Raw genomic sequence first — 24,419 nt, 5'->3', positions numbered from 1 at the left:
ATCATAAAAGAAATTAAAATTTAATCTAATTATTTTTGGTAATTTTTAAGGTAAAATTGTAATTTTCGTTTTGAGGGTAAAATGGTTATTTTTTTTAGTTTCCGTTAGTTTTTTTAACGGATTTCAAACGGAAGTGAAAAAGTGAAATAAAATGTAACTTTAAGTGGATTCCAGCAAAAAAATTAAGAAATTATGTATTTTAAAAAAAAGTGTAAAAAACGGGTGGACGGTGGATATTTTCTTAAAAAAAATTACCGCAACTAAACGGAGTTAAATGATATGCAACGACGTCGTTTTCATCGGGCCGCCTCGCAGCACGCAAGCCTTGAAACATTTTCGTTTTAAAAGCTAGCTTGTTCTTACTCTGTAGCAATAAATTTCATTTCAATCCAACTTCATAAGGCGATCGAACAAATAGTTCCATATGGGCTTGCCAGAAATGGCCGAATTTTCGCGGAATTTCGGCGTCTTGGTCAGAGTTCAAGGCCCTGTAAGTCGCTCTTATTAGTTAGTTCACATGTTTCTTTCGTTTCATCTTCTATGGTGCCTAAATTGTAGTTGTCTTTTTTTCAAAATTTATTTATTTACATTTTCTTAAATTTTTAGGACCCGAAAGGGCTTAAGATGAGAAGACACGCTTTCCATCAATACAAGTCAGTCAGCTTGTTTCTTCGGTTTCATTAGCACGAACAGAGTTGCATTTTATTTCATTATTCCAATTTATTTTATTTATTTATCGAATTTTCTGTTTCTGGGTAAGTTTAGTTCTGGCAAGACGACGCTTTCAGCCTCTGGGATGTTACTGCCTCTTAGCTTTTTTGATACTAAGGTTGCTGAGCGTAATTGGGGCGTTAATGGTTTAATTGTGACTGTTGCTTCTGTTGTTGAGCCCTTTTTGTTACCTCAATACCGAGTCAAGGATACCAGCGAGGTAGAAGCTACAGCTTTCTGGTTGTTTTTCACTTTGATCTGAGGTTTGGTCTTTAGAGTAATTGGAACATTTTTGGTTTTTGTTATTTTCTGCAGGGCCAGCCTGAGTTGATTTCTGGTTCTCAGATTGATTTCTTGGTAGAGGTATAAGATGACATGGAGTTGTTTATTTGGTTGAAATGGTGGTTTTCTGGAAGTGAATTTTTGTAGGATTTTGACGGAATGTGTTCGTGTGTTTTAATTTATAGGGCAAGTTGAGGTCAGAGAAAGAACATGAGGATGTGGATAAAGGATCCCCTGAATGGGTTACAGCACAACTTATGATGTTGGTGGGTACTTAATGTTTGTTAAATGGATGCTAAAGAGCCTTATAAGCTAGTATTAGCATGTTAGCATATTTGATTGATTATCATGTTAATTTTGGTAACACATGTTACAATAAGTTGCTCATATTACAATACTTCAATTTCAACTGCATTGAAGTTGGAAATTTCAACTGTATCTAAGTTGCATATAATGCTTTCCACCAATGGTACTGGACATAGTAAGTTGAGTTGTCTTGAGAGTTTATTACTATTTCTTAAAGAACTGCTCTTGATGATATGTTAATTCCTGAAGGTTGACATCCCTGTATCTTCACTTGCTCTCCAATCACTTATGGAAGCTTCATCAGGCTTACCGGAGCATGAATGGGAGGTCGGGTGGTCCCTGGCCCCATATAATAACAGTTCTCAGCCTTTAATGGGTGTTGTTAAGACTTCGGTTAGTATTATTTAAGGTTTTTTTTTTTATTTCACTTATCAAATGCTCTTCTTATATTATTTTGGGTATTCTGGGTGTAACCACGCTCTTCTATTTTTCTGTTTTGAATTTTAAACATTGATTGGTAATTGGTTTAATAAGAAGTTAAGAGGTGCTTATGTCTGAATTTCTTCCCTTTTTGTTTTTTGTTGCTTATATCCAAAATTAAATGTTTGAGAGTTTATGCGTGGTGATCTGCAAATAATCTCGCTGCAGAGACCCAGCTTAATTTGAGAGGATTTAGTTATATGAACAACTATTACACAAAGGAGTTTGACAAGCAAGGGGTCGGTCCAATATCCATAGGGTGTTGAATCATCAAGCAGTTAAAGTTTTTCCCCTCTTTTTCTCCTTTTTCAAGTTATCACTCATTTTCCTTCCTTGGTGGCCATGGGAAAATGATTTGATTTGGGAAAAAAAAATTGAAATTGTACCTTGTGAAATTAACTCAAAGAGTTTAAGATATACTTACCTATTGTCAGTAAAGAACAAATTGTTTGAAGATCATATCTGAAGCAGTATTTTTTTCTTTTTTTGGGAAATGCTGCCAAAAAACAATGGAGCTTGTTCTGATGTTAATATATGTTGTATATTACGTGATACTGATTTTAAATTAATCTCCTCAGATTGAGAGCAACAAAATATCTTTGATGGAGAGCCATAGGCCATTTGCAATGGAGGAATCAAGCAATCTAAGTCTTATGAGCAAGTCGACTTCAAGAGTTGCTATCCTTGGAGTTTCCTCATATTTAAAAGTGAAGTTTCTTTCAGTTGTCAATTCTTGCTTTTCTAAGCAGTGTACTTTTTGGTGATAACTCATAATAACAGATGAAATCCTGTAATATTGTTGTGCTGATATAATTTAGTTTGCAAACTTGAGCCAGATGTTAACATTGTGTGTTATTATGTCTTAGGATTTGCCAAACATTGCCCTAACACCCTTGAATAAAAGGGGAGATCTCCTTCTAGCCGTGGGTTCTCCTTTTGGTGTCCTCTCGCCCATGCACTTCTTTAACAGGTTGGGTTTCTTTGCTGTGAGTTTCTTTTATGTTTGAATTTCTTGTTCGTTTCAGGACATAGTTCACCTTATGAAACGCTTTTTGTGAAATATTGGATTTGATTATACATTTAAATTTACTGAAGGTTTTCCCCATTTCTCTATCTTCCTTGTGTATCCTCTTATCCCCTACCTTAGTTGAATAAATTACTTTTACTTAAGCAGAGGACAAAATCATCAAAATATCACGAAGTCCATGGTTCGCAAAGTCTGTAAAAGAAAGATTTCACTTGTGTTTTCGTGTTTGTTCGATTAAGAGAAAATCTTAATTGTTTAGTTACCTTTCCAATTATACGAGTCATTAGCATATTTAAATTGATGTGCTGGCTTGTACCAGTATCTCTATGGGGTCTGTTGCCAACTGCTATCCTCCTAGGTCAACTACCAGATCATTGCTGATGGCTGATATTCGGTGTCTTCCTGGTGAGACATTTCTCTATTATGTTTTCTGTGGTTCTTTTGATGTCAGTCAATTTTGATTTTATGTTCTGGTTATTTTTTTAGGAATGGAAGGTGGTCCAGTTTTTGGTGAACATGCGCATTTTGTTGGTATCTTGATCCGACCATTGAGGCAAAAGAGCGGTGCTGAAATTCAGGTAATTTGCAAAGATCCGTTTCTCATTTATTGTTGTAACTATCTCATAGTTTTTGCATTATACACAACTATAGCCTTGGGTAACAGCTGGTGATTCCGTGGGAAGCCATTGCAACTGCTTGCAGTGACTTACTGCTGAAGGAGCCCCAAAATGCAGAAAAAGAGATCCATATTAACAAGGGAAACTTGAATGCTGTAGGGAACTCATTATTATTTAACAGCCATATCTTAAATGGGGCCTGCTGTTATAAGTATGAGCATGTTGATTCTCGTTGCCGGTCTCCACTACCAATTCAGAAGGCATTGGCTTCTGTATGTCTTATTACAATCGACGATGGTGTATGGGCATCTGGTGTTCTGCTCAATGATCGAGGCCTGATACTCACAAATGCTCACCTGTTAGAACCTTGGAGATTTGGTAAAACAACTGTAAGTGGTTGGAGAAATGGAGTTTCCTTTCAACCTGAAGATTCTGCATCTTCTGGGCATACTGGAGTTGATCAGTACCAAAAGAGTCAGACTTTGCCGCCAAAGAAGCCAAAGATTGTGGATTCTTCTGTAGATGAACATAGGGCATATAAGTTGAGTTCATTTTCCAGAGGCCACAGAAAAATACGTGTCCGTCTAGACCACCTGGATCCGTGGATTTGGTGTGATGCTAAAATAGTGTATGTTTGTAAGGGACCTTTGGATGTTTCCCTTCTGCAGCTTGGGTATATTCCAGATCAGCTTTGCCCTATTGATGCTGATTTTGGTCAGCCGTCTTTAGGATCAGCTGCCTACGTCATTGGACATGGGCTATTTGGTCCAAGATGTGGTAAATAACTTCGTCATTTATCAGTTTTGGCTGTGCTTTGCACTTTACTGTAATTGAGATTCTTGTGCTTTCAAATTCTGCAGGCCTTTCCCCCTCTGTTAGCTCTGGGGTGGTAGCAAAAGTAGTAAAAGCAAATTTGCCCTCTTATGGTCAATCCACTCTTCAAAGGAATTCAGCATATCCAGTTATGCTCGAGACAACGGCTGCTGTCCATCCGGGTGGTAGTGGTGGTGCCGTTGTCAATCTGGATGGTCATATGATTGGACTTGTTACAAGGTACTTCAAATTAAGTTGTCTGAAAATGAGCAAGTTTATGTTGGTTGCCAAGTTGTTGGCTCAACTATCTTTTTTATTTTTTATTTTTTTGATAGGAAACAAAGAAACTAGTAGTAGTGAGAGCAATACTTACAAAACATGAACAAGAAGTCCACAAATAAGAACCTAAAAGACTAATGAAAGTTGGGCAACGAAAACAAAAACCAAAAACATAGAATTAAGCCAACACCCCTTCCTAGTTTAGATGAATGGAAATTCCTTAGTAACTGGTCTAAAGAGAAGCTAATAATCACACTCTTTCCCACAAAAAGATGACATCTTCCTCTGAATCTTCAAAAATCCTTCTATTCTTTCAAGCCAAATCACTCAGAAAGTGGCCATAACTGGACATTGCCACAGCAGTATAGCTTTTTCACCTCTCCCAAAAGCATGAATAAACTCTGAAAGCATTGAAATACTAGAAGCTGGCATCACCCAAGAGATTTTAGCTGCCGGAGACAATCTATGCCACAGCTGGACAGCAGTTTGACAATGCAAAAACAAATGATCTGCACTTTTGCCATTTCTCTTGCACATGATACACGAAGATGGAGACAAACGCTCATTAGGATTCTGCCTTTGAATAATGTCACCAGTATTAGGTTTACCAAGGGCCAACAACCAAGCAAAAAGTTGAACTTTTCTTGGGACTATCTCTTTGATTGCCCTTCCCCAGACTTGAGAATGTTTTGGAAAAGAATCCTCTCCTTTTCTTTTCTTCCTTTTTTCCTTCACAAATATCATCTGGTTTGGATTTTTATTAGGAAATCCTTTTGCTTTTCCCATGAATTGAAATGCCTGGAAGCCTCCTTTTTATTGTTCTATGGTTTTATGTGATTCGTGGCTAGTGATTATATGTGAAGTTTTAGTGGAGAGATAAGAAACAAAGTTGTTTGATCTACTTGGCCACGAGTTTGTTCTACTTGATCTCTCAAACTGAAATCTGTTCTACTCGGCCACGAATTTGGCATGAGGCTATTTATGTGACAGAGGATCGATAATTTCATAGACTATGTTGGGTGGGTGTGACGTTCTTCGAACATTACAAATTGTGATTGTTGAGGAGAAATTTTGAAAATATTAGTTTCGATGGTTGATTAAGCTTTTCGGTGCTCACAGATTGAACTGTATTTAATGATACGTATTCTTGATCCAGTAATGCAAGGCATGGTGGTGGGACAGTTATTCCACATCTGAACTTCAGCATTCCATGTGGTGTTTTGAGACCCATCTTCGAGTTTGCAAGAGGTTAGGAATCTAAAGTATTGCTTTGACACTTATATTCATGATGAGATGATCTAGCTCAAATTATCATTTCATTAAGTAATTACATCCTGAAATACAGTAGGCACCAAGAACTGTCTTTTGAATAACATCAACTCCATCCTGAGGTTTATATTATTTTTGCTGAAGGTAGAGAGATTTTTGCAAACTCTGAAGTATCCTTTTGACTTGAACAGATATGCAGGAGGTTTCTCTTCTTCGTAAACTTGATGAACCAAACAAACACCTTGCATCAGTATGGGCGTTGATGCCACCATTATCTCCAAAGCAAGGTCCTAGTTTACCCGATCTGCCGCAGGCGGCGTTAGAAGATAACATTGAAGGGAAGGGTTCCCGGTTCGCTAAATTTATAGCTGAAGGACGAGAGGTTCTAAAACATTCAACTCAAGTTGGAAATGCAGAAAGGGTTTCTGGAGAAATCTTTCGCAGCAAGTTATGACCACCAGGCAGCGGTCTTGCTTCAAATAAAATTTTGTTCCGTAACCCGATGAAACGGTGAGCTGCACCTGCCTGATCCCATTTCACAGATTGCTGTTTGCTAGAATAACGGAAGCAGTTCGTGGTAGAGAGCTTTCCTGGTGGTATTGTGTCTTTGCAGTTGTATCCTGGTAGAAGATAATTGTAACATCAACATTGTATCATATATGTGCTGAAAATTACTGATTTGTTCCGTATTCCTGCATCTGGTTATACAATAGAAGAGTGATTTATGAACATGATCGCAATTCGCAGAACGGCCAAGAATATCGAATGATTCGCCAGCACCTCTCTTCTTTGGTCAATTCATAAATAATAAATCCTTCTTTTTTTCTATATATATATATTAAAGATTATTTGGGTCCAATTAATTGATCATCTCAAAAGCAGGTATCATAATTTGCATTACTTTCCTCATATCATTAAATTTAATTTACTTCTATCATCTCGGGAACTAATTCCAAACAAACTTTCATATACGTTCCAAATTCAATATTTTTACAACATAAAATTATAAGAAAAATTTATACTATATAAAGTAAAGAAGAGTAAAATAAAATAAAAATGTTATTAATTTGGAAAAGCGGCTGTCTACTGCAGTTAAAAGTACATAAATAAATAAATATATCGCACGCACAAACACGGTCAGCGATCTCACGAGTATTGTTTAGTAATGAAGGTCGTTGAACTTGAACCGTCCAAAACTGGGAGGGAAAGAGTGAGAGAGACGTGGACACGACAAAGCAGAGGGTTTTAAATTTCAGGGAAAGTAGAGAGATGGGAGAGAGTTGGGTTTCCGGTTACAAAGAGTATGTGGCAGGCTTAATCGCCGGTATTGCTACCGTCATTGTCGGTCATCCTTTCGACACCGTCAAGGTAAAACACTAAAAACTAAAAGGGTTGGCTTGTTGTCTTAACAATTGAATTGTTTATTTATTTATTATTATTATGATGGGTATATCATATGTTTGTTTAATTTATTAGGTGAAGCTGCAGAAACACAATACTGAAGTGCATGGGATTAGGTACAAGAATGGTTTGCATTGCACTGCAAGGATACTCAGAACTGAAGGGGTATGCTTTTTTGTTAACTTATTTTTTTTTTCTTTTAATCAAAATTGTGCATTTCTGATAGATTATTATGTAACAGTTCACGTTGTTCGCTTCCTCGGCACAAAGTGAAGTTGTTGGGCTTTAGAAATTAGAGGCAAACCGAAATTTCATTTTTTAGACTGCTAGGCGAATACTTGCCCTTTTTGTTTTTGGCTTCCCAATTATATTGTTTGCTTGGTGATGATGGCCTTTTTAGAGCATTCTTCTTCGTCCTTTGGTTTGAGATATAAGGCTGGCCTTCGTATTTGATGTTTGTACATGTGCATAACAAATAAACTACTTAGACGCACAAGTGTATTAATCATCTTGATAAAATTGACATTGCTTTTTAATTATCTGTTGCTTCTCCTCTGCCTGTCCTGCCCTATCTCGTAGTTCTTTGCTATGATCTTGCCCGGAGGATGACCAGCCGTTGACTTTGACAGGTTAGAGGACTCTATAGAGGAGCAACGCCATCATTCCTTGGGATGGCTTTTGAGAGTTCACTTCTTTTTGGTATCTATTCCCAAACAAAACAGCTACTGCAGGTTTGTAAGACATTGAATTGAACTATCTGTTTGCTGTTTCTACTCGGCACTAAATGATAACCACAAATCATTTCCATCAATAATACCGTTGATACTTTTCCTTAAACGCGTCGTCTACCTATCAAATACTTATGAACTTTTATTTTTTTCCAAAATTAAGGGAGGGGTACAAAGTGGTGGACCACAACCCAATGTAATAATTCCTTCAGCAGCTTTTGGTGGATCTATTATCAGTTTTGTGTTATGTCCATCAGAGCTAGTGAAGGTTAGTGAATTAGAAAGTTATCTTTTGCACTCTATTTTCCCCTATAAGCAGTTGTTACCTATATTATGCTTGTGACACTGAGCTTCACAGTGTAGAATGCAAGTCCAGGGCACTGACTCTTTGGTCCCAAAGTCTGTTAGATACACCAGTCCTCTTGATTGCGCCCTAAGAACTGTCAAACAGGAAGGGGTGAGTAAATCCTTGACTTACTGCATCTTAAAACATATGTATCATCTTGAGCTGATGGATTAGCGTTCAGGTCATGGCCATTTTTCGTGGAGGATCAACGACTTTTTTAAGAGAAGCTATAGGAAATGCAGTCTTTTTCAGTGTCTATGAGCATGTTCGTTATTACATGCATTTGAAACTGAAAGCTGCTTCATCCGATCACAGTAACTTGATTGACATGGGAATTGGGATCGTGAGTGGTGGTCTTGGTGGTGTAGCTGTAAGCATTTTGACAGCCTTGAATTTCTATTTTTTTCTTTTGTGTTTCTCATTCACATTAATCCTTTTTTACCTTCTCTGTTTCCTAGTTCTGGTCAGCTGTTCTACCTTTGGATGTTGCAAAAACCATTATCCAGACTGCTCCAGATAAAAACGCCTCTACAAATCCTTTTCAGATTTTAAACTCGGTATAATATGCTGGTTCCTCTTATTTGACCTTTTCGGATTAAATTCTCCATGAATTATCCACATCATCTCTATATGTGAGATAATGCAAAAGAAATGGAAGGGGTGGGTAGAGTGGAGAGGGAAGGGAATGTGGCCCGTAATTTTTCCAAAACATATTTTGTTAACAAGTGGGGGCTAATATAGTACTTTTATAGATTTACAGGCGAGCTGGTCTGAAAGGATGCTATACGGGTTTGGGTCCTACTATAATGAGGGCATTTCCTGCTAATGCAACTGCAATTGTTACCTGGGAACTAGCTGGAAAGTTGCTAGGGATAAAGCACGGCTAGCATGGTGTACCAGACACAAGGTTCACTAACTTCTTGTTCCCATTTCATGCATTAGTGGCTATTTCAGCAAAATATGGTTCCGAAACTCTTGATGTGGACTGACACTGAGGTTAGCTTTATTTTTTTTTTTTCCTGGGGTAAAAGATAAGAGCATCTCTCTTATGTACAATATGCGAATTCGATTCTATTGCAGCTGGCCTGGCCTAACAAAAAGCGCTATTGTTGTCTTGAGCCTGTAGTGCACTGTAGGAAGGGTTGCCGAATTGGTTTGGTTTTCTAATCATGTCCTCTTCAACATTGTTGAGCTTGATCATAGAATCAATTTTATGGAATCTATGATCAAAACTGATTGAAATTTTTGAACACATATATGTTGACAAGTTTATACCATTGAAGATGGTCTATGTTGTGGAGATTTTACTGCTTACAGTTTTGCTAACAAGCTTTCCTACATATATATTTGATCAATTGATCTGGATTTGTACAGTTCAGTAATCATCATCTTAAGAAATTCTCACTTTGAGTGTCCCTTTGCTTTCAAGGCTACACCTATCAATGGCCGGCCGAGTTGAGCAGCACCGCACTTTTTTTTTTCTTTTTTTTTTATCCCTTTATAAAAACAGACAGACAAAACCTGGTATAATCACCAACAAATGGCTCAACATAATTGAACTCCAAAGACTAAGGCAGTTACAACCCAAAATTAATTTTTTTATATGACTCAGTTGGTGCTTGTCAAACAACTAATGAGTCATAGGAAATTATTTTTCTGTTTAATTGTAAGTCATAACCTTGCTATCAACAACTGCAGCAAGAAACTTGAGCATTTAGCGATCAAAAAAATTGAATTAAGCATTCTCTCTTTTTTTTTTTTGGGGGGGGGGGGGGGGGGCGCTTAATAATATAACGTTTGTCAATTAATTATAATATTATAGTAACTTAATTAATTACTAAGGGTCCATTCCAGATTGCATTTAAAAAATTAAAAGTTAATTTTGGTGCTTAATAAATTTTTTTGAAAACTCACTTTATCCTATAATAAATTTTAGCCTTTTAAATTTAATTTTAAAAATTAGTTTTACATTTATTATAATTTCATATATATCCTCATATAAAATTATCCTTATTCAATTAACAAATAAAATTAGAAATTTGAAGATATTAAAATTATTGCCAATAATTTTGAGATAAAAAAATAAAACTAATAAAATAAAAAATTATTTATTTTAGTTGTCAAAATTAAATTATGAATTGAATTAATGCATGTAAATGAAATTTGAACCAAGAAAGAAGCTGGTAGAGCCATTCGGCTAGCAGAGTGGTGAACCCATGTGACTTCACATTAAAGACATGGTTCGAGTCCTTTTGGAACTCTTTGCATTCTTCTGTTATTTCTAATTGTATAAGATTAGGAGGAGAAGAAAAAAAAAGGATGACATGTAATAATATCACTCTAAATTGTACTAATATATGCAGTCCTAACAGTAACAACAAAGCAAAACATCAACACAAAAATAAATGCATAAGCATACCGCTGCTAAGTATTAATTAAGATAATAATTCTTAATTATTTGGAGCACCATCTGGCGCTTAACATTACAGTCGATCGAGCATTGACAGAAGAGAGAGAGCACGCTAGGTAATTGCCGACGCAAGAATCATACATATAATGAGAAAGTTATTAGGTAAGAACAATTCTTCTTTCTTTTTATTTGCCCGCCTCCGTAATTAATGCTTAGTATTACGGACTCTCAGTTTGAGCCTTCTCCATGATAGTCAGCTGAGCTTTTCCGGCGGCGCTCGTTGTGCCCGGCCAAACGTCTACGGCAACTCCTTTTGGTGTCATCGAACTCCGACAGTTCATGGAACCTATAAATTATGTAGAAGGGCACGGGAAAGGGACAAATAAGCCCAGCACGACAAGGAGTCATCACTTGAAAATGGGTTTCTTCAATTATGGTAACATGAATGTTGTCAACAAACCTTAATACTTTTGCCTTTTATAACAGCTGATAACGACCTTAAAATACATCCATAAATGAAAATGGACTCTTGTTTCCTCTTCCACATTTCGATGCCTTTCTTTGTTCGCATTGATTTAAAGTATATCTATGGCTTCCAAATCACATCAAGTTTTGACTTGTCATGCTCTTCGATATATATATATATATATATTTGTGTGTGTGTGTGTGTGTGTTGATATATATGATGTACGCCGGAGTCCCTAGCAGCTAGCAGGTAATTGAGCCATAACATGAACATATATAATAAATACAAAAGAATCTATAACTAGTGCTGTGTATTACTAAATGAAAGGTCTATACATCGCGGATGAAAAAATATATGAATATGAATATAGAGGTGGAATTAGGGATAGGGTAAGCTGACCTGCTACATTGCTGGCAAAAGCGTTGTGCAAGACCCTCGACACGAACAACAGGAGCCTTGGCGTGGAAGTCACAGACCTTATGTCGCCTATGGTATTTCTTGGCATCCGTCATATCAGCCCCACAATTCTCCACCTGACAAGATACACATGTCGTTGCACCCCCAGCTCCGGCGCTGCTTGATCCTCTCTTGCCTTTCTTCTTGATCTTGTCTTCCTCTCCAGCAATACCACCACCACTATCTTCATCATCTTCCTCTTCTTCTTGATCATCCTCCTTCAAGCTCCTCTTTCCTTCAGCTCTGCTTGCTTCCATTTTTTTTTCTGTTTATAAAGAGAAAACAAGCAACCAAAGAAACAGAGATGGAGCTAGCGCTGATCACAAGAATTGAAGAGGAGATGAAGAAATAAAATCCCTTGAAAAGTTGATGATGTGAAGAATATATGTGATGGACCACAACTTACATTTTCCTAATTTCTTGAATATTATTTCCCTATCATCAACCGTTAATCGCTTAATTCTTAGTATCTTAATTCAATTATTATATCAAGATTAAGAATTAGCTCCAATGACTCTTACATCTTGATTGGTTAATTTCTCGAATTAAAGGAAATTTCATTTATGTGATTCCTCTCCGCGTCAATTTCGACCCCACAATTATAGAGATATAATGTACAATTCAAGGGGTACTTATTTTCTCTTCATTTTGCATCAATATAATTGACTGTTACATGGTCAATTTTTTAGGGTAACTAGGTAGCTATTCCTATTCGAGACAATCCAAGCATCGAAATATTAATTTCTTTCAATTTGAGAATTGAAGGCCACAATAATCTATATTATTTATAATTCATTTTTACTAACTTCATATATATATATATATATATATATATATATATATATAATAAAGTTAAAGATTCTGAACCAGATCAATATATATGTATATGATCGTCTATATTAAACATTATAACGTGTTTATAATTTTTTTCATTTTTTTTTTCCTTTCTGAAGAGATAGAGATAGAGAAAATTTACAAATTACAAGGATGCATGCATGTGGAAATCTCTCTCTCTTTATTATTAATGACGGTCGTTTTCACGAAACAGGGGGCCGAATTCTTCTGATGTTAGGTGTATTATTGGAAGGTGAAAACTTTTATTGTTCCATCATCTATGTCTGAGACAAACCAACCTATCACTTTTTAACACGTATGTACTCGCGAGAATTTGATGATCTTCTTTGCATCTTATTCTCCCTGCTTCGTTTTCAATTCTCTGTGTATTTTTCACAAGTCATTTTGGTGCGCCCAACAGTTTTACAGCTAAGAGGGGAACCTATAATATGCTTGACGTAGCCCATTACTACTCGTTCCATCTTCCATTAACAAAAAGGACCACATGCAATTAATATTTGAGCACATTTAGCAAGTGTCTGTATGTATATGTATATGTATATGTATATGTATATGTATATATATGCGCTAAGCCAAAGTTGGTCCCCAGATGTACGAGGGAAAATTGAATTGAATTGAATTCAATAACCATTAACCATGGTGATGCAGCATCTGAGCTCCACATGTCAGTTCATGTACTTACAGGACCGAATGCGTTTAATTAGATGAGTTGTATGATTCCTCCTTTGATATTTTCATTCCAAGTGAAGATTTGTTCTGTATATTATTCGTCTGATTTAGTGGTAGCTGCTGATATTTGTGATGAACTGTTTGCCCAAATCTTTGAGTTTGATTGAAGCTAAAAGAAGACAAGATTTAAAATAAATAATAATAATAATAACACCGTGAAAGAAACTTGACATGCAGTATGCACACCGCACCTTCTTCGACAATGGCTATTGGGCACCAATAATTATAGTTTCTCAGGATGGTGCATAACAGGGCGTGAGGGCAGTTGGGGTCCAATAATTGGGCTGGGGAAGGTCCAAAATCTTAAGCCCAGATTGATATAGTACTGGGCCTAACGGAGCATCGAATCGAACCCAGTGTGTTGTACACAAAAGCGATGAACGTTTTTACTTTTTGGAGTATATCTCAATAATGGAATTTGCAAGATAAAATGATTGGGATCCCACTACCTTACAATCAATGTATGGTACATCCCTCACATGAACAGTGAGTGGGTCCCACTCATTCACTGTTTATGAGTGAGGGATGTACCATACATTGATTGTAAGGTAGTGTTTGCCAAATGATTGACGGAGGCTCAATTTATGATCCAAAAAAAGGGATTTTGCTTGACTGCTTGTAATAAAAAAAAAATTAAGGTAATGATCAGACCTATGGAATGGACAAAGCTTTATACACACACTCATACAAATAGAATTTAGTCCACTGAAAATGATACTTTGGTCATCATGCAATTGAACCACAATTTGGACAATGGAAAACAACAAGGTTACAAACGAAGAAATTTTTGGATAACGTAAGCAAATCAACACAAAAGATTAACATAATTATGATGACTGTGACATTTTAGAATTTGTAATTCTCATTTTTAGAGTTAATCAGGAGGGAAAGGCAATGAATATTCACCATTAGTTTATACATATTCCCACTAGTAGTCAGTAGTCACTGCCATTACTTTATGTATTAATTATAATAAAATTATTGCATAAAAAACTTTATCAATTAGACACTGTGGGAGAGTCTCAACATCATATCCTACAAAATTTTAGGTCACAGAATTCAAATCTACCAAGATCTGATTGGGTTCTCTCTCTCTCTCTCTCTCTCTCTCTGTGTGTCTCCCTCTTATTTATTTATTTATTTTCTGGGGAAAGATAAATTTGTTAAGACAAATCAATAAAGAATAGTAAAATTGTCCCCCCCCCACAACATTCTCCGGACCCCACAGTACCGGCGGCACTTTGAAACTTCCATAAGAAACAGTCCGAATGAAGCTTGTTTGTAATGTAAACGTATCTAATTAAAGGAATTGTAAATTCACAGGAATTTTCCATGCTTGTACCTGCTACCTATAGTTCAAGTCCTATGTTTGACTCTCTTCAATGAATCAACTGATTCTCCCCCACTAATTGATTATGCGGCCTGTATTTTTATATATAAACAAGCTTATCATTTTTGTGATCTTGAATGATAAACCGAGAATCAATTCACTAATTTATCAACTTTATATGATGTTGATGATGATGATGCCAACTGTTCAACAACAACCGCCACTTATCAATTTGGACTAAAATATTCATGCGATTTTATTTGATTAATAAACGTCAATAACCCTGCTGCAATAAAAGTGGTTTCCGAATTGATGGTTATTAACTTATTATCGGTTAGAAAATAGTTTTGTTTTGTTTTGGCAAAATTCTTCCAACATATATGTGAATAATTATCTGCATTATGTTCAAATCTTATTGTTATACAAGAAGACAAGAAAAACTCCCACAGAATCGCACTTTTATTAGCTTATGGTTGTCATTGTTACGGCGCAATTAGGGGACTTTTAATTATTTCTTCTTTATTACTCCTACACAACATGTAGTCCTCAAGTTCTATTACAGAATTTGACCAGTTGGCCAACAGTCATAAGTATTTATAACAAACATTAATTACATGGAAGTACACAGGAGTAGTGCATGAAAGATGCATCTCCAAATCAACTAATGGATCGATCTCTTGAGCAGAAATTCTAGCTTGCCCTTATTTTGGTGAGGGTAATTATCATTATTGTATCGGTAGAAATGTCATTTCCCAACGAACAAAAGGGGTGCTCAAATAAGTAGCTCATGAAGTGTTAAATAAGGAAACACTACAAACAAACATACATACATATATATATATATATATATAGAGAGAGAGAGAGAGAGAGAGAGAGAGAGAGAGTAAAGCAAAACCAATTGGGAGAAAGTGAGAGATGTGTTTGTCTGCTCATTGTTTGGGGGGCAATGTGATAGATCAGAATTCAGATCAGGCTTTAGTTTTAGTGGGCATGGACAGTTGGCTTGGATTTGATGCTTTGGTCCCCATTAGGACTGATGATATGAGACCCCAACTGATCTCTTTATTTTTATTTCTCATCTCGTCTCTTCAATTCAAAATCAACACAACACACTTCATTGCTTCAATTCATTTCATTCCCCTTTATCGTGCGTGTTGGGTTTCTTTCATGTTTGCCATTTTGGAATCTCTTGTCAGTTTTTGGTGGAGTGGTGAATGAATGATCGAGTGTACATGTTGGGAGCGTAGGACCCGTTTATATATGTACATATAATTGTCTCTCTTCTTCCTCCACCACCTCTAATAAAATTGACTAATCCCAATTTCACACACAGCAAAGCCACTGTCTTTGTGTATGTATGTGTGTGTCTCAATTATTTTTCCACGTTCCACACATATAACTCAATTGTCTACGCACTCTACTATCGGCTAAACCTAAAATAGACAGCCACTACCTACCTTCCCAATGTCAAGACAATTTGCATATTATTACATTTCAAATCCACACAAGATTTTGTTAACAGAAAATATTAGGATTATGTTCTGTTTTGGATAACATTTGGGTGGGTTAAATTTGACACGTGTCACACCTTGTCTAATGCTTAATGCCCTAACATTGCTGCACACACTCACATTGATAATTGCTAATTTCCAACATGCAAAAAGCAAAAAATGCCCTAATTTTATTAATTAGAAGGGTGATAAATAATTTAAATTAATTAATTATTGGATCAGAAATCTAAATTTTATCAGCTCTCCAACATGCTAACGTACATCTACTGCATTCAAACCCCTATACAGACAGCAAGCACTTTAGTGTGGCATTCTGAATGGTAACGTGACAATATATATAACTATTTTTATTATAAGCTAAGAAAAGATCAAAGTTTTAATAAAGGAGTGGAGAGACTGCGCAGGAATAATGATGGGATGTTAGGGAGAGGAGAAGATCCCTTGAAAGACTACAAAATCCGTTTGTTCCCCAAATTGTGCTTTAATTTTGCTTCTTTTTTTTTCCTTTAATTTTTTTAATGGTTGGACTCTTTTCACTATGAGCTGATGAGCTGAGCTGCCCACCACATGGGTCTGCGAGCTGGAGCCTGCAGCCTCATGGTTTCCATGCCACTGCGAGCTAGCGAGTGTACTGGCGAATAAAGCTAGCGTGGTCGTTGCTTGCTCTGTTTTGAGTGCGAGATCGATGTGAACTAGACTTCCACATGGAGCCCTCTTGTCCTTTCGCTCTTGGAATTTTCAATTTCTCAGTAGTATAACTGTTAAACTTCACCAAAAGTAAATATGTCCTCAGGTTTCAGTTCCTCAGTCCTCACAAGTCCAAACAACCCCTTTGATGAATCATATAGCCCTATGTTGATCAAGAGGATTAATTAGAGTTGTGTAATACTATGATGATAAAATTAATCTGTGTTATCTCTCTCTCTCTCTCTCTCTCTCTTTTTTGGATGAGAATCTCCATTATCTCTTAATTACACATTTGAACATCTACTATGGTCTGTGGAGAAAAAAATATTTTATTGATCAATAGGTAAGAGCTAAAACCACAATAATTATTGTCTTCAATGAGAACAATGAATGTAATACATAATAAGGTTACATTAAACAAGATTTTTTAATAATTAATACAGTCTATTGTTAGTTTAAATTCTTACAATTATAATATTTTATATGAGGTCTATTGAATATGAAAACTTGTGTCCACCGATTCTATCTTATATTAACAAACAAATATATATATATCAAATAGAAAAAACTCGAACATAAAATTTCCTTTTGTTACCATTTAGCCAGTGATTAGAGTGGGCAAATCAGAAGGAGACTGGATCAATTAAAATGCATATTGAAAGATAAGATCAAGTTGGATTTTGCTGTTGTTTTTTTTTTTTTTTAAATATAGATTTTGTCGTGGTTGAATGTTGACGGTTGTTGATGAGGAGCACCATACAACAATATTTTTGTGGTGGGTAATGTATAAGATAGACGAGTTAGAATTAACAATAAAATAAAGTGGAAAGTGGGATTTGCTGGTGAGGCATCGATGATTGAGCTCTAGGGATTCCCTCTATCAAATACACACACAAAGGAATGTTACGTAGTGCTGCAGAGTGTGTAGTCTCATGTTATGTTCTATCTTTTCTTGAACCTCTCGAGATTCATCTGTTATGATGCTGCTGCTTTACCTCTCGGTCCTCTTCTTGGATTTTGAATGTATGTCCTTTATATTCTTTTCGTTTTTATATTCCCTATTAAACAATCACCTACTCAAATTAGATTTTAGAATTTAGACCAAGACCATGGCCAGGCCCCATCACGTGAAATTACATAAACAATCCCATAATTTTTCATTTTAATATTTTTTTCCTTGTTATGCTGCTAATCACTCTCTTCTCTCTCTCTCACTGTCATAATATTTCAACCCCATCAAGAAAGACTCACGTCGCCACCTGCTGTGTCTGTTTACTCTTTGTTTCAACGATTCCTTTGTGAGAAGAAATGTTGAGTAACTGTGAGAAGATGGTTGTCATCTCTTCAACTACCAACGAATGGCCACAGGTTCTTTAATTTCTTTTCTCTCTCCTCTTTCTCAATTATTAGACAAAACATGACCCCATTTTTGTTTCTTAGCTTTTGGATGAGAATATCTTACGTTGTGTTGTTATTTTTACCCTAATACTACAACTCATAGACTTTTTTTTCTCTCTCTTTCTTTTCTTCCCTTTTTTTCTCCCCCTCTTCTTCTTTGTTACAGAATCATCAGATAGATGAGAAAAACTTGATGGCTTCAACAGGTAGGGTCATGGATAAAGCAGGCCAAGAACCACCACAACAGCAGCAGCAACCGCCTTTAAAGTGCCCTCGCTGTGATTCATCAAACACCAAGTTCTGTTACTACAACAACTACAGCCTCTCTCAGCCCAGGCATTTTTGCAAGGCCTGTAAGCGTTACTGGACAAGAGGCGGTACCCTGAGGAATGTTCCTGTGGGTGGTGGATGCAGGAAAAACAAGCGTGTGAAGAGGCCCGCGTCAGCCAATAATTCCATTGATGGATCAAATCCTAGTGCTGCTGCAAACCCTAATAACCCTCATTCACAACGCCAGATTCATATTTCTTCAACCTCAAATCATATCAATCCTTTGTTCTTTGGCCTATCCACAAACCCATCTGATATGAACCTTCCATTCTCTACGTTTAATTCAAGAGTTGTTTCAAGTTTAGACACCATATCTGGCTATGATCTGCAGCCTCAGTTGAATGCTCTTGGTTTAGGGTTTTCCTCAGGACTAATCATGTCTAATACTGATGCTGGTGATTGTAACTACCGAAATGGTTTTAACCCAAATAAGCAAATCCAAGAAGTAGTAACCTCATCAAATTCTCTTCTTTCAAGTTACCCTACATTTGGTTCCTCATCATCTTCTCCAACTATAGCTTCTTTGCTTGCTTCTAGTCTTCACCAGCCAAAGTTCATGAATGGTGTTGTAAAAAGCTCCACTGAAGCTCCTAACCATTTCAACAACAACTTAGCATCCTTTGAAGACCTGCAAATGACAGCTAATAATAATAATAATAATGGTGAAGCAGCAAGGATAGGGATGATGAAAGAAGTGAAAGCGGAAGAGGGTCAAAGCAGAATGGGTTGGAATGTGGAATGCCAGAATCAGATGGAGCAAATAGGGTTAGCTGATCCTTCTTTATATTGGAACTCAACTAGTTCTGTCGGTGCTTGGCATGATCCCTCAAATATTGGGTCCTCTGTCACTTCTTTAATCTAAAATCATCATCATTTCCTTAATTTCTATTTGTCTCCCTCTTTATTAGTCATCTTGGTATCCTTAGCATCTTAATTGATTAGGTAAATTCTGTTGGTCAGTACTTCTTCTGTTTGGACTAGATTATTGAAAAAGAAAAAAAAAGAAAAAAAAAATATGGTATTGTAAAAGTGAAGCATAGATGGGAGGAGTTATTGGATCGGAGCGATCATGTCAGCTGCAAATTAAGAATTAATTCAGCCAACTAGTTTTATTAACAAGGTTGATAATCAGTATTTGCGCTGAGAGGAACCTCGGATCCTCTTCATCTCATCTCCACAAGGCACCATGGATCGTCTACAGTGTTGAAGATTGAAGGAAGGCTAGCTAGGCGCTCTTTGCTGCAACCTTCAAGCTAGTTCAGTAAGTTTGTCTTTGATTAATTACTTTTGTGAATGTATATACGTATGACATGTCGTTTCTTTTTGATGTATTTGTTGTTTAGGTTGGGGGGGATTGGGGAGTTTACTTGTTTGGGTATATGTTGCAGTCCCTGACGAGGATCACATGATAATAATTCAGATACTAATCTTTTTTCCATTTTTCTTCTTTTGGGGAGGTGGGGGTTTAGGAAAAAAGGGGCGAGGGTATATTATGGTATAGCAGAGAGGGGGATTTGTTATTGCAATGTGGGCGTTTAATTGGATATTTTGTGTGTTGACTTTATTGTTCTTAGTGTTGTTGGTAATATATTTAAAGATGGGCTTTTACAAGAAGTTCGACATTTTGATTACATTTTATTTGCGTCAAAAACATTCACACATGCCAAAAATAACAGGCACATATAGGCCTGCAAATTATTTCCGAGTTAAAGATTTGTTTATGTAAATCATGATATGTAATATAACCAAGAACTAAAGCTAGGATGTGTCATAATTTGGACTTTAGTATGCTGGCTGTACTACTAATTAAAGATGTTCATTTCCTAGTACATCTTCTTATAGGAATTGAAGAGACATACAAACACGTTTAGCAAGTTAAGATTTTAAACCCCCTGCAAATTCTGATAGGAAGATGGATTTTTTTGATCCATGACTTGGAATTTGTAGTGCTGGCTGTTTTGATAAAAAAAAAGCTTTACACTGGAGTTCGCTATCTTCTAGAGAAAGAAAAGAGATTTAAAAATTTTGAGTGTACTTATCAAGAACAATAGACATAGATTTAGGCATTTGTTACGGTAACAATTTACTCTCTCCGCTACATGAATCTTCAAAATATAGCTTGATTCTGCACCTTTGGAACAAAACTAGTTGATATAAGTCTTATAAGACCCCTAGCGAAGAAATCAAGAATATGAATGGAATTCAATTGCTATACAAGGAGAGTTGAATATATGATTAGAGAGAGAGAATCATGGAGTTAAATTTGGTAAGTTGATCCTCAACATCTGCCAATGATCTTCTTGACCATTGTCTATCACCTAGCTTTGAAAATAGGCGATCATGATATATAGCATTAGCTAGCGGCTAGAGCATAGGACACTACCCTTGGTTTTTGCTAGCGCTGCCTTTTTTTTTTCCCCCTTTTTTTGGTCATCAGTTGTTCAATTGGAAAGAAAAGGATTAGTATGGGACCTGGACTACCAAAAAAAAAAAAAACCAATGAATGTATGTAATGAGATTTCAGATAGAAAAAATTGTGAGACATAGATATTTGAGCTCTACATGTATATGTTGTCCGATAACTGGTTTCATTTAGAATTTTGGGCTTGAATTCTTTTAAGTTGAAAACTCTAAACCCAATGAAAGTTCAGATGGTTGTATCTAAAATTGTAAAATTGGGGATTCGCATGTTAGTTTCTAGGCAATATAATTCGAGACGGTTGTATATAAAATTGTTTGAAACGTGATATTAGCTAGTATATGTATATGAAATTATATTGTGATAATGTGATATAAATTTTCTGGAATCCTTCCCAGTAATAAGCTATGATCGACTAATAAAAAAAGAAAAAAGAAAGAGACAAAGAGAAAGCTATGATCAATAATTTTCTTCCCTAAGTACTAGAATTTTATCTCATCTGCATTCTGAGTTTGATTGTAACTATTAGACTGAGGTTTTATTTGATGTTGAGATATTACAACTTAAAAATCATAGTTGCTGTGGAAAAAAATGTGGGTTAAATCAATTTATCTTTAAATGTAAAGTTTTAAAAATACAATTACCCAACCACAATACAAAATAGAATCTACATGTATATTTTTTTAATTAGAATTAATGGTTTGAATTAAAGATCGATGGTAAACATATATGTCGGCGGACATATATAGGCAAGAAAGTTGCTCATTCTTATTCTAATATGTAATGCATTATACAAGGAATTCAATTTCTAATGTCATAAGTAATACATTTTTTTTTTTTAACTTATTCATTGTGCTAATAATAGTCCTTTTGTTGTGGAAGAGAGGCTAAAATTTGCGTGACAATATAGTATCTTTTTTAGTCTTACATATAAAAGATCTATTGTTATTAATGTGAAGATAAGGAATAGCAGAACAATATATCTCATATAGTTTAATTCCCATTCTCAGCTCATGGGCTAATATGAATTCGAAGTTTCCTTTATAACTCTAAAAACTTTCTGAACACGACTTCTTGGTATCATCCAATAAGAATTGAATGCACCTCAAAATGAGCAAACACAAGAAATGCGTTCAGTAGTAAAAGGTCTAGAGGAAAATTTATATAATTGATGGGTGAATTGTATAGTTCTAGTGTTCTTTTTGTTGAGCCACCTAATCTAACAAAATGGAATCAATAGCAATTGAAATATCAAATTCTCTTTGAATAATGATATTTGACATAAATGACGTTACTGTGCATGCAGAGTGCGCCCCTATGTTACAGTGACATTGAGCAAACAACAATCAATGACACTATTTTTTTTGCCCCCGTGGTACTATTTTGGCCAAATATCATTACTCTTCTCGTTGCACGTCCAATTAAAATACTTACATTAAGGAATTGCTTGCAGCATGTGCGGGCGCACCTACCGGGGAGACCAAATTTTTCTTTCTATGAACTTGGTTAGATATGCAGTAAACCTCCATACTTTATCCATCGAATGGGGCAATTAGGGGTTGCTGCAGTATCTCTAAAGTCATGCAGCTTAATTTCGTTCCACGGAATGTTGTCAGTGAGAGATCAGAAATTTATAATAGTAATATTCCATAAGCTCAAATTATTGGCATCGGTTAAATTATTCATTGGAAAAAAAGAAAAAAAAAAAAGAGAAAAGAATGTTTATTTAAGATTATGGTCTACTGCAAAACTTGTTAACTTTGAAGCTTGAGGTATCCAGTCCACTGGCCAGCAAAAAGAAAGCACAGGCCTAGTAGTAAGCTAGATGTAGCATTTCAAAGCTTGTTGCTGTAGCGGGCCTGGGGAAAGAGAAATAAGCGCAAAAAAGCTAGAGATTAGATCCAGAAATTTCGCATCACCAAATTTGATCAATCTAGATGATTCAGCAATGAGTGCTGTATCAAGACCGAGAGAAGGACGGGAGAATTGACTCTTTTCTCTCTCTTCTGTCAGCTTTTTTTTTTCTCTCTCTCCTCCCAGCACAAGTTTCATTCTCTCGTTTTTCTTGATACTTAGCATTTTCCTTCAGCAATTGGCCTGACAATTATCTCCATATACTGGCAATCATTTATTTTCCACGTACGAAATATATAATCGGCGATGGATAGGAGCATTTAGCCATATTATAATTATAAAATACAGACGTTAGCAGTAAATAAAATTTTGTTGTTTTTATAATTTTATTAAAAAAAGGAATGAACTTTTCTTTTTCTTTTTTTAAAAAAAAAGGAATTTATTTAAGCTTATTAATCATGTTTACTCACGGCTGTCAACAAATCTCTCGCTATTAAACGAATTATCTTTTGGTTATAGTTATCCTAAATTCCCTTGACTTATGGGATACGACGATCGAACATAATTAATATACAAAAGGATTTCACTCGATTACGCTAATTTTGGCTTTGGCTGCTATGTTGAAAACGATAGTTATATATTTTAATAATTATGTAAATCATAGTAGGAAAGAATAGCATCAAATTAAGCGATCATAATCAGAAGGTTCTTAAATCCACCAACTACACTAGCTTAGAAATAAGTAGCCTAATCAATCATTCTCTGAGAAGCCATATGGAAGAGGACAATTGTAACGAGCCCAATATATATGTATATATAGATATGAGAAATATGGCAAGAAATGGGAATTAATTATTGTACATTGTGTGATCGATGACGTATTTTCACATTCTTCACGCAACACACGACTAAGGCAAACGAATATATTTATGGGAATGGTCTTCGTTGGGTCCACATTTGTATTGGCGTCAAACCTTTGGTCCCAAGCAACCCCATTGCAAGAATTTGCGAAGTTTCTCGTTGTTGGACTTGAGTCAACATAATCTTGACAAATGGAGAGGGATTACTTCAACTTAGTCTTTTAACGTAAGGAAGCTCGAGATGCACAGATACCTTACGGTTGAGCTGTAGGATCCTTTATGCTTCGAACATACTTTTTCTTTTTCTTTTTTTCCATTAAAAGGAAAAAAAAAAAAAAAAGAAGATGAAGACGACGAAGAAGAAAAGAACAAAACAAAACAAAACACTGATGAGTAATGAATTTGGAGAAGGGATTGATTTACTTTCAAAACAAGTCACTCGATGATCATGTTGTATACTGTGGGAGCATTAATTACGTACATTTAACTAAAGGAAGTACGAGAGAAAATCTGCGCGGTAATTCTTAACTTTTTATAAACTAAAAATAATAGACAGTATAAATCAGGAAAGATGAACAACCCCCGCCCCCTTTTGTTTGATAAATACAATCATTTTCTTTCTTGTTTTAAAATCTATAAAAGCTCTCTTGGTCTTACGATTAATGCCGTAGACATTCCGATACATATTTTTGGGGGAACAATTTTGATTTTTTTAAATAGATATTTTAATTTTGATTTTGAAGTTAAAAAAAATGACCAAACAAATTAGGAGTACATTTGTGATTGCTTTTGAGAGGTTCAAAATTAATTTTGAAAAGTTTAAAGTCAATTTCGAGTTTAATAATTTTTTTTAAA

The 24,419-nt window shown here is 35.7% G+C and overlaps 4 protein-coding genes across 7 annotated transcripts; 3 read left to right on the top strand and 1 right to left on the bottom strand.

The window, feature by feature from the left end:
• The first annotated feature begins 382 nt into the window (after positions 1 to 382).
• Positions 383 to 6,513, top strand: LOC18053443 (glyoxysomal processing protease, glyoxysomal). 2 transcript variants are annotated; one of them, XM_024190509.1, is made up of 14 exons: positions 383 to 490; positions 607 to 653; positions 766 to 931; positions 1,027 to 1,074; positions 1,179 to 1,259; positions 1,549 to 1,692; positions 2,358 to 2,486; positions 2,646 to 2,749; positions 3,126 to 3,211; positions 3,293 to 3,384; positions 3,471 to 4,200; positions 4,284 to 4,476; positions 5,672 to 5,763; positions 5,976 to 6,513. In XM_024190509.1, the coding sequence occupies exons 1-14, from the start codon at positions 425 to 427 to the stop codon at positions 6,236 to 6,238; spliced, it is 2,241 nt and encodes a 746-aa protein (XP_024046277.1). In that variant the 5' UTR covers positions 383 to 424; the 3' UTR covers positions 6,239 to 6,513. The 2 variants fall into 2 exon arrangements, with proteins under 2 accessions (XP_024046277.1, XP_006449374.1); XM_006449311.2 differs by lacking the exon at positions 5,672 to 5,763 and having other exon boundaries at positions 5,976 to 6,093.
• A 353-nt stretch (positions 6,514 to 6,866) lies between these two features.
• On the top strand, positions 6,867 to 9,555 carry LOC18053442 (mitochondrial arginine transporter BAC1). Of its 3 annotated transcripts, XR_002907028.1 has the most exons (9): positions 6,867 to 7,152; positions 7,261 to 7,350; positions 7,815 to 7,916; positions 8,077 to 8,181; positions 8,272 to 8,370; positions 8,441 to 8,629; positions 8,718 to 8,816; positions 9,012 to 9,255; positions 9,340 to 9,555. XR_002907028.1 is itself a non-coding variant. In XM_024190118.1 (8 exons), exons 1-8 carry the CDS (start codon positions 7,054 to 7,056, stop codon positions 9,083 to 9,085), a joined length of 849 nt encoding a protein of 282 aa, XP_024045886.1. In that variant the 5' UTR covers positions 6,867 to 7,053; the 3' UTR covers positions 9,086 to 9,555. The 3 variants fall into 3 exon arrangements, 2 of the variants coding, with proteins under 2 accessions (XP_024045886.1, XP_024045885.1); XM_024190118.1 differs by having other exon boundaries at positions 9,020 to 9,555; XM_024190117.1 differs by having other exon boundaries at positions 9,012 to 9,555.
• Positions 9,556 to 10,662: 1,107 nt separating this feature from the next.
• LOC18053441 (squamosa promoter-binding-like protein 3) lies at positions 10,663 to 12,125 on the bottom strand. Its single transcript, XM_006449309.2, has 2 exons — positions 11,535 to 12,125; positions 10,663 to 11,015 (listed from the first exon to the last, which is right to left on the bottom strand). The coding sequence occupies exons 1-2, from the start codon at positions 11,846 to 11,848 to the stop codon at positions 10,898 to 10,900; spliced, it is 432 nt and encodes a 143-aa protein (XP_006449372.1). The 5' UTR covers positions 11,849 to 12,125; the 3' UTR covers positions 10,663 to 10,897.
• Positions 12,126 to 17,607: 5,482 nt separating this feature from the next.
• On the top strand, positions 17,608 to 20,340 carry LOC18053440 (dof zinc finger protein DOF1.4). The gene is made up of 3 exons (XM_006449308.2): positions 17,608 to 17,726; positions 17,945 to 18,071; positions 18,268 to 20,340. Exons 2-3 carry the CDS (start codon positions 18,012 to 18,014, stop codon positions 19,291 to 19,293), a joined length of 1,086 nt encoding a protein of 361 aa, XP_006449371.1. The 5' UTR covers positions 17,608 to 17,726; positions 17,945 to 18,011; the 3' UTR covers positions 19,294 to 20,340.
• Positions 20,341 to 24,419: the final 4,079 nt, after the last annotated feature.

This window comes from Citrus clementina, unplaced genomic scaffold (genome assembly GCF_000493195.1).
Source record: "Citrus clementina cultivar Clemenules unplaced genomic scaffold, Citrus_clementina_v1.0 scaffold_2, whole genome shotgun sequence".
NCBI lineage: Eukaryota > Viridiplantae > Streptophyta > Magnoliopsida > Sapindales > Rutaceae > Citrus > Citrus x clementina.
The sequence above is the reverse complement of the archived record's forward strand: the minus strand, read 5'-3'. Positions and strand labels throughout refer to the sequence as shown.

What these genes read in the sequence shown, in the direction of transcription:
- LOC18053443 (XM_024190509.1), top strand. Translation starts at nt 425, where the DNA reads ATGGGCTTGCCAGAAATGGCCGAATTTTCGCGGAATTTCGGCGTCTTG. An exon ending in GAGTCAAGGATACCAGCGAG is followed by an intron (nt 932 to 1,026) that starts GTAGAAGCTACA and finishes TATTTTCTGCAG; the next exon opens with GGCCAGCCTGAGTTGATTTC. An exon ending in GCTATTTGGTCCAAGATGTG is followed by an intron (nt 4,201 to 4,283) that starts GTAAATAACTTC and finishes CAAATTCTGCAG; the next exon opens with GCCTTTCCCCCTCTGTTAGC.
- LOC18053442 (XM_024190117.1), top strand. Translation starts at nt 7,054, where the DNA reads ATGGGAGAGAGTTGGGTTTCCGGTTACAAAGAGTATGTGGCAGGCTTA. An exon ending in ATCCTTTCGACACCGTCAAG is followed by an intron (nt 7,153 to 7,260) that starts GTAAAACACTAA and finishes TTAATTTATTAG; the next exon opens with GTGAAGCTGCAGAAACACAA. An exon ending in GTCCATCAGAGCTAGTGAAG is followed by an intron (nt 8,182 to 8,271) that starts GTTAGTGAATTA and finishes TGAGCTTCACAG; the next exon opens with TGTAGAATGCAAGTCCAGGG.
- LOC18053441 (XM_006449309.2), bottom strand. Translation starts at nt 11,848, where the DNA reads ATGGAAGCAAGCAGAGCTGAAGGAAAGAGGAGCTTGAAGGAGGATGAT. An exon ending in TTTTGCCAGCAATGTAGCAG is followed by an intron (nt 11,016 to 11,534) that starts GTCAGCTTACCC and finishes CATAATTTATAG; the next exon opens with GTTCCATGAACTGTCGGAGT.
- LOC18053440 (XM_006449308.2), top strand. Translation starts at nt 18,012, where the DNA reads ATGTTGAGTAACTGTGAGAAGATGGTTGTCATCTCTTCAACTACCAAC. An exon ending in CTACCAACGAATGGCCACAG is followed by an intron (nt 18,072 to 18,267) that starts GTTCTTTAATTT and finishes TCTTTGTTACAG; the next exon opens with AATCATCAGATAGATGAGAA.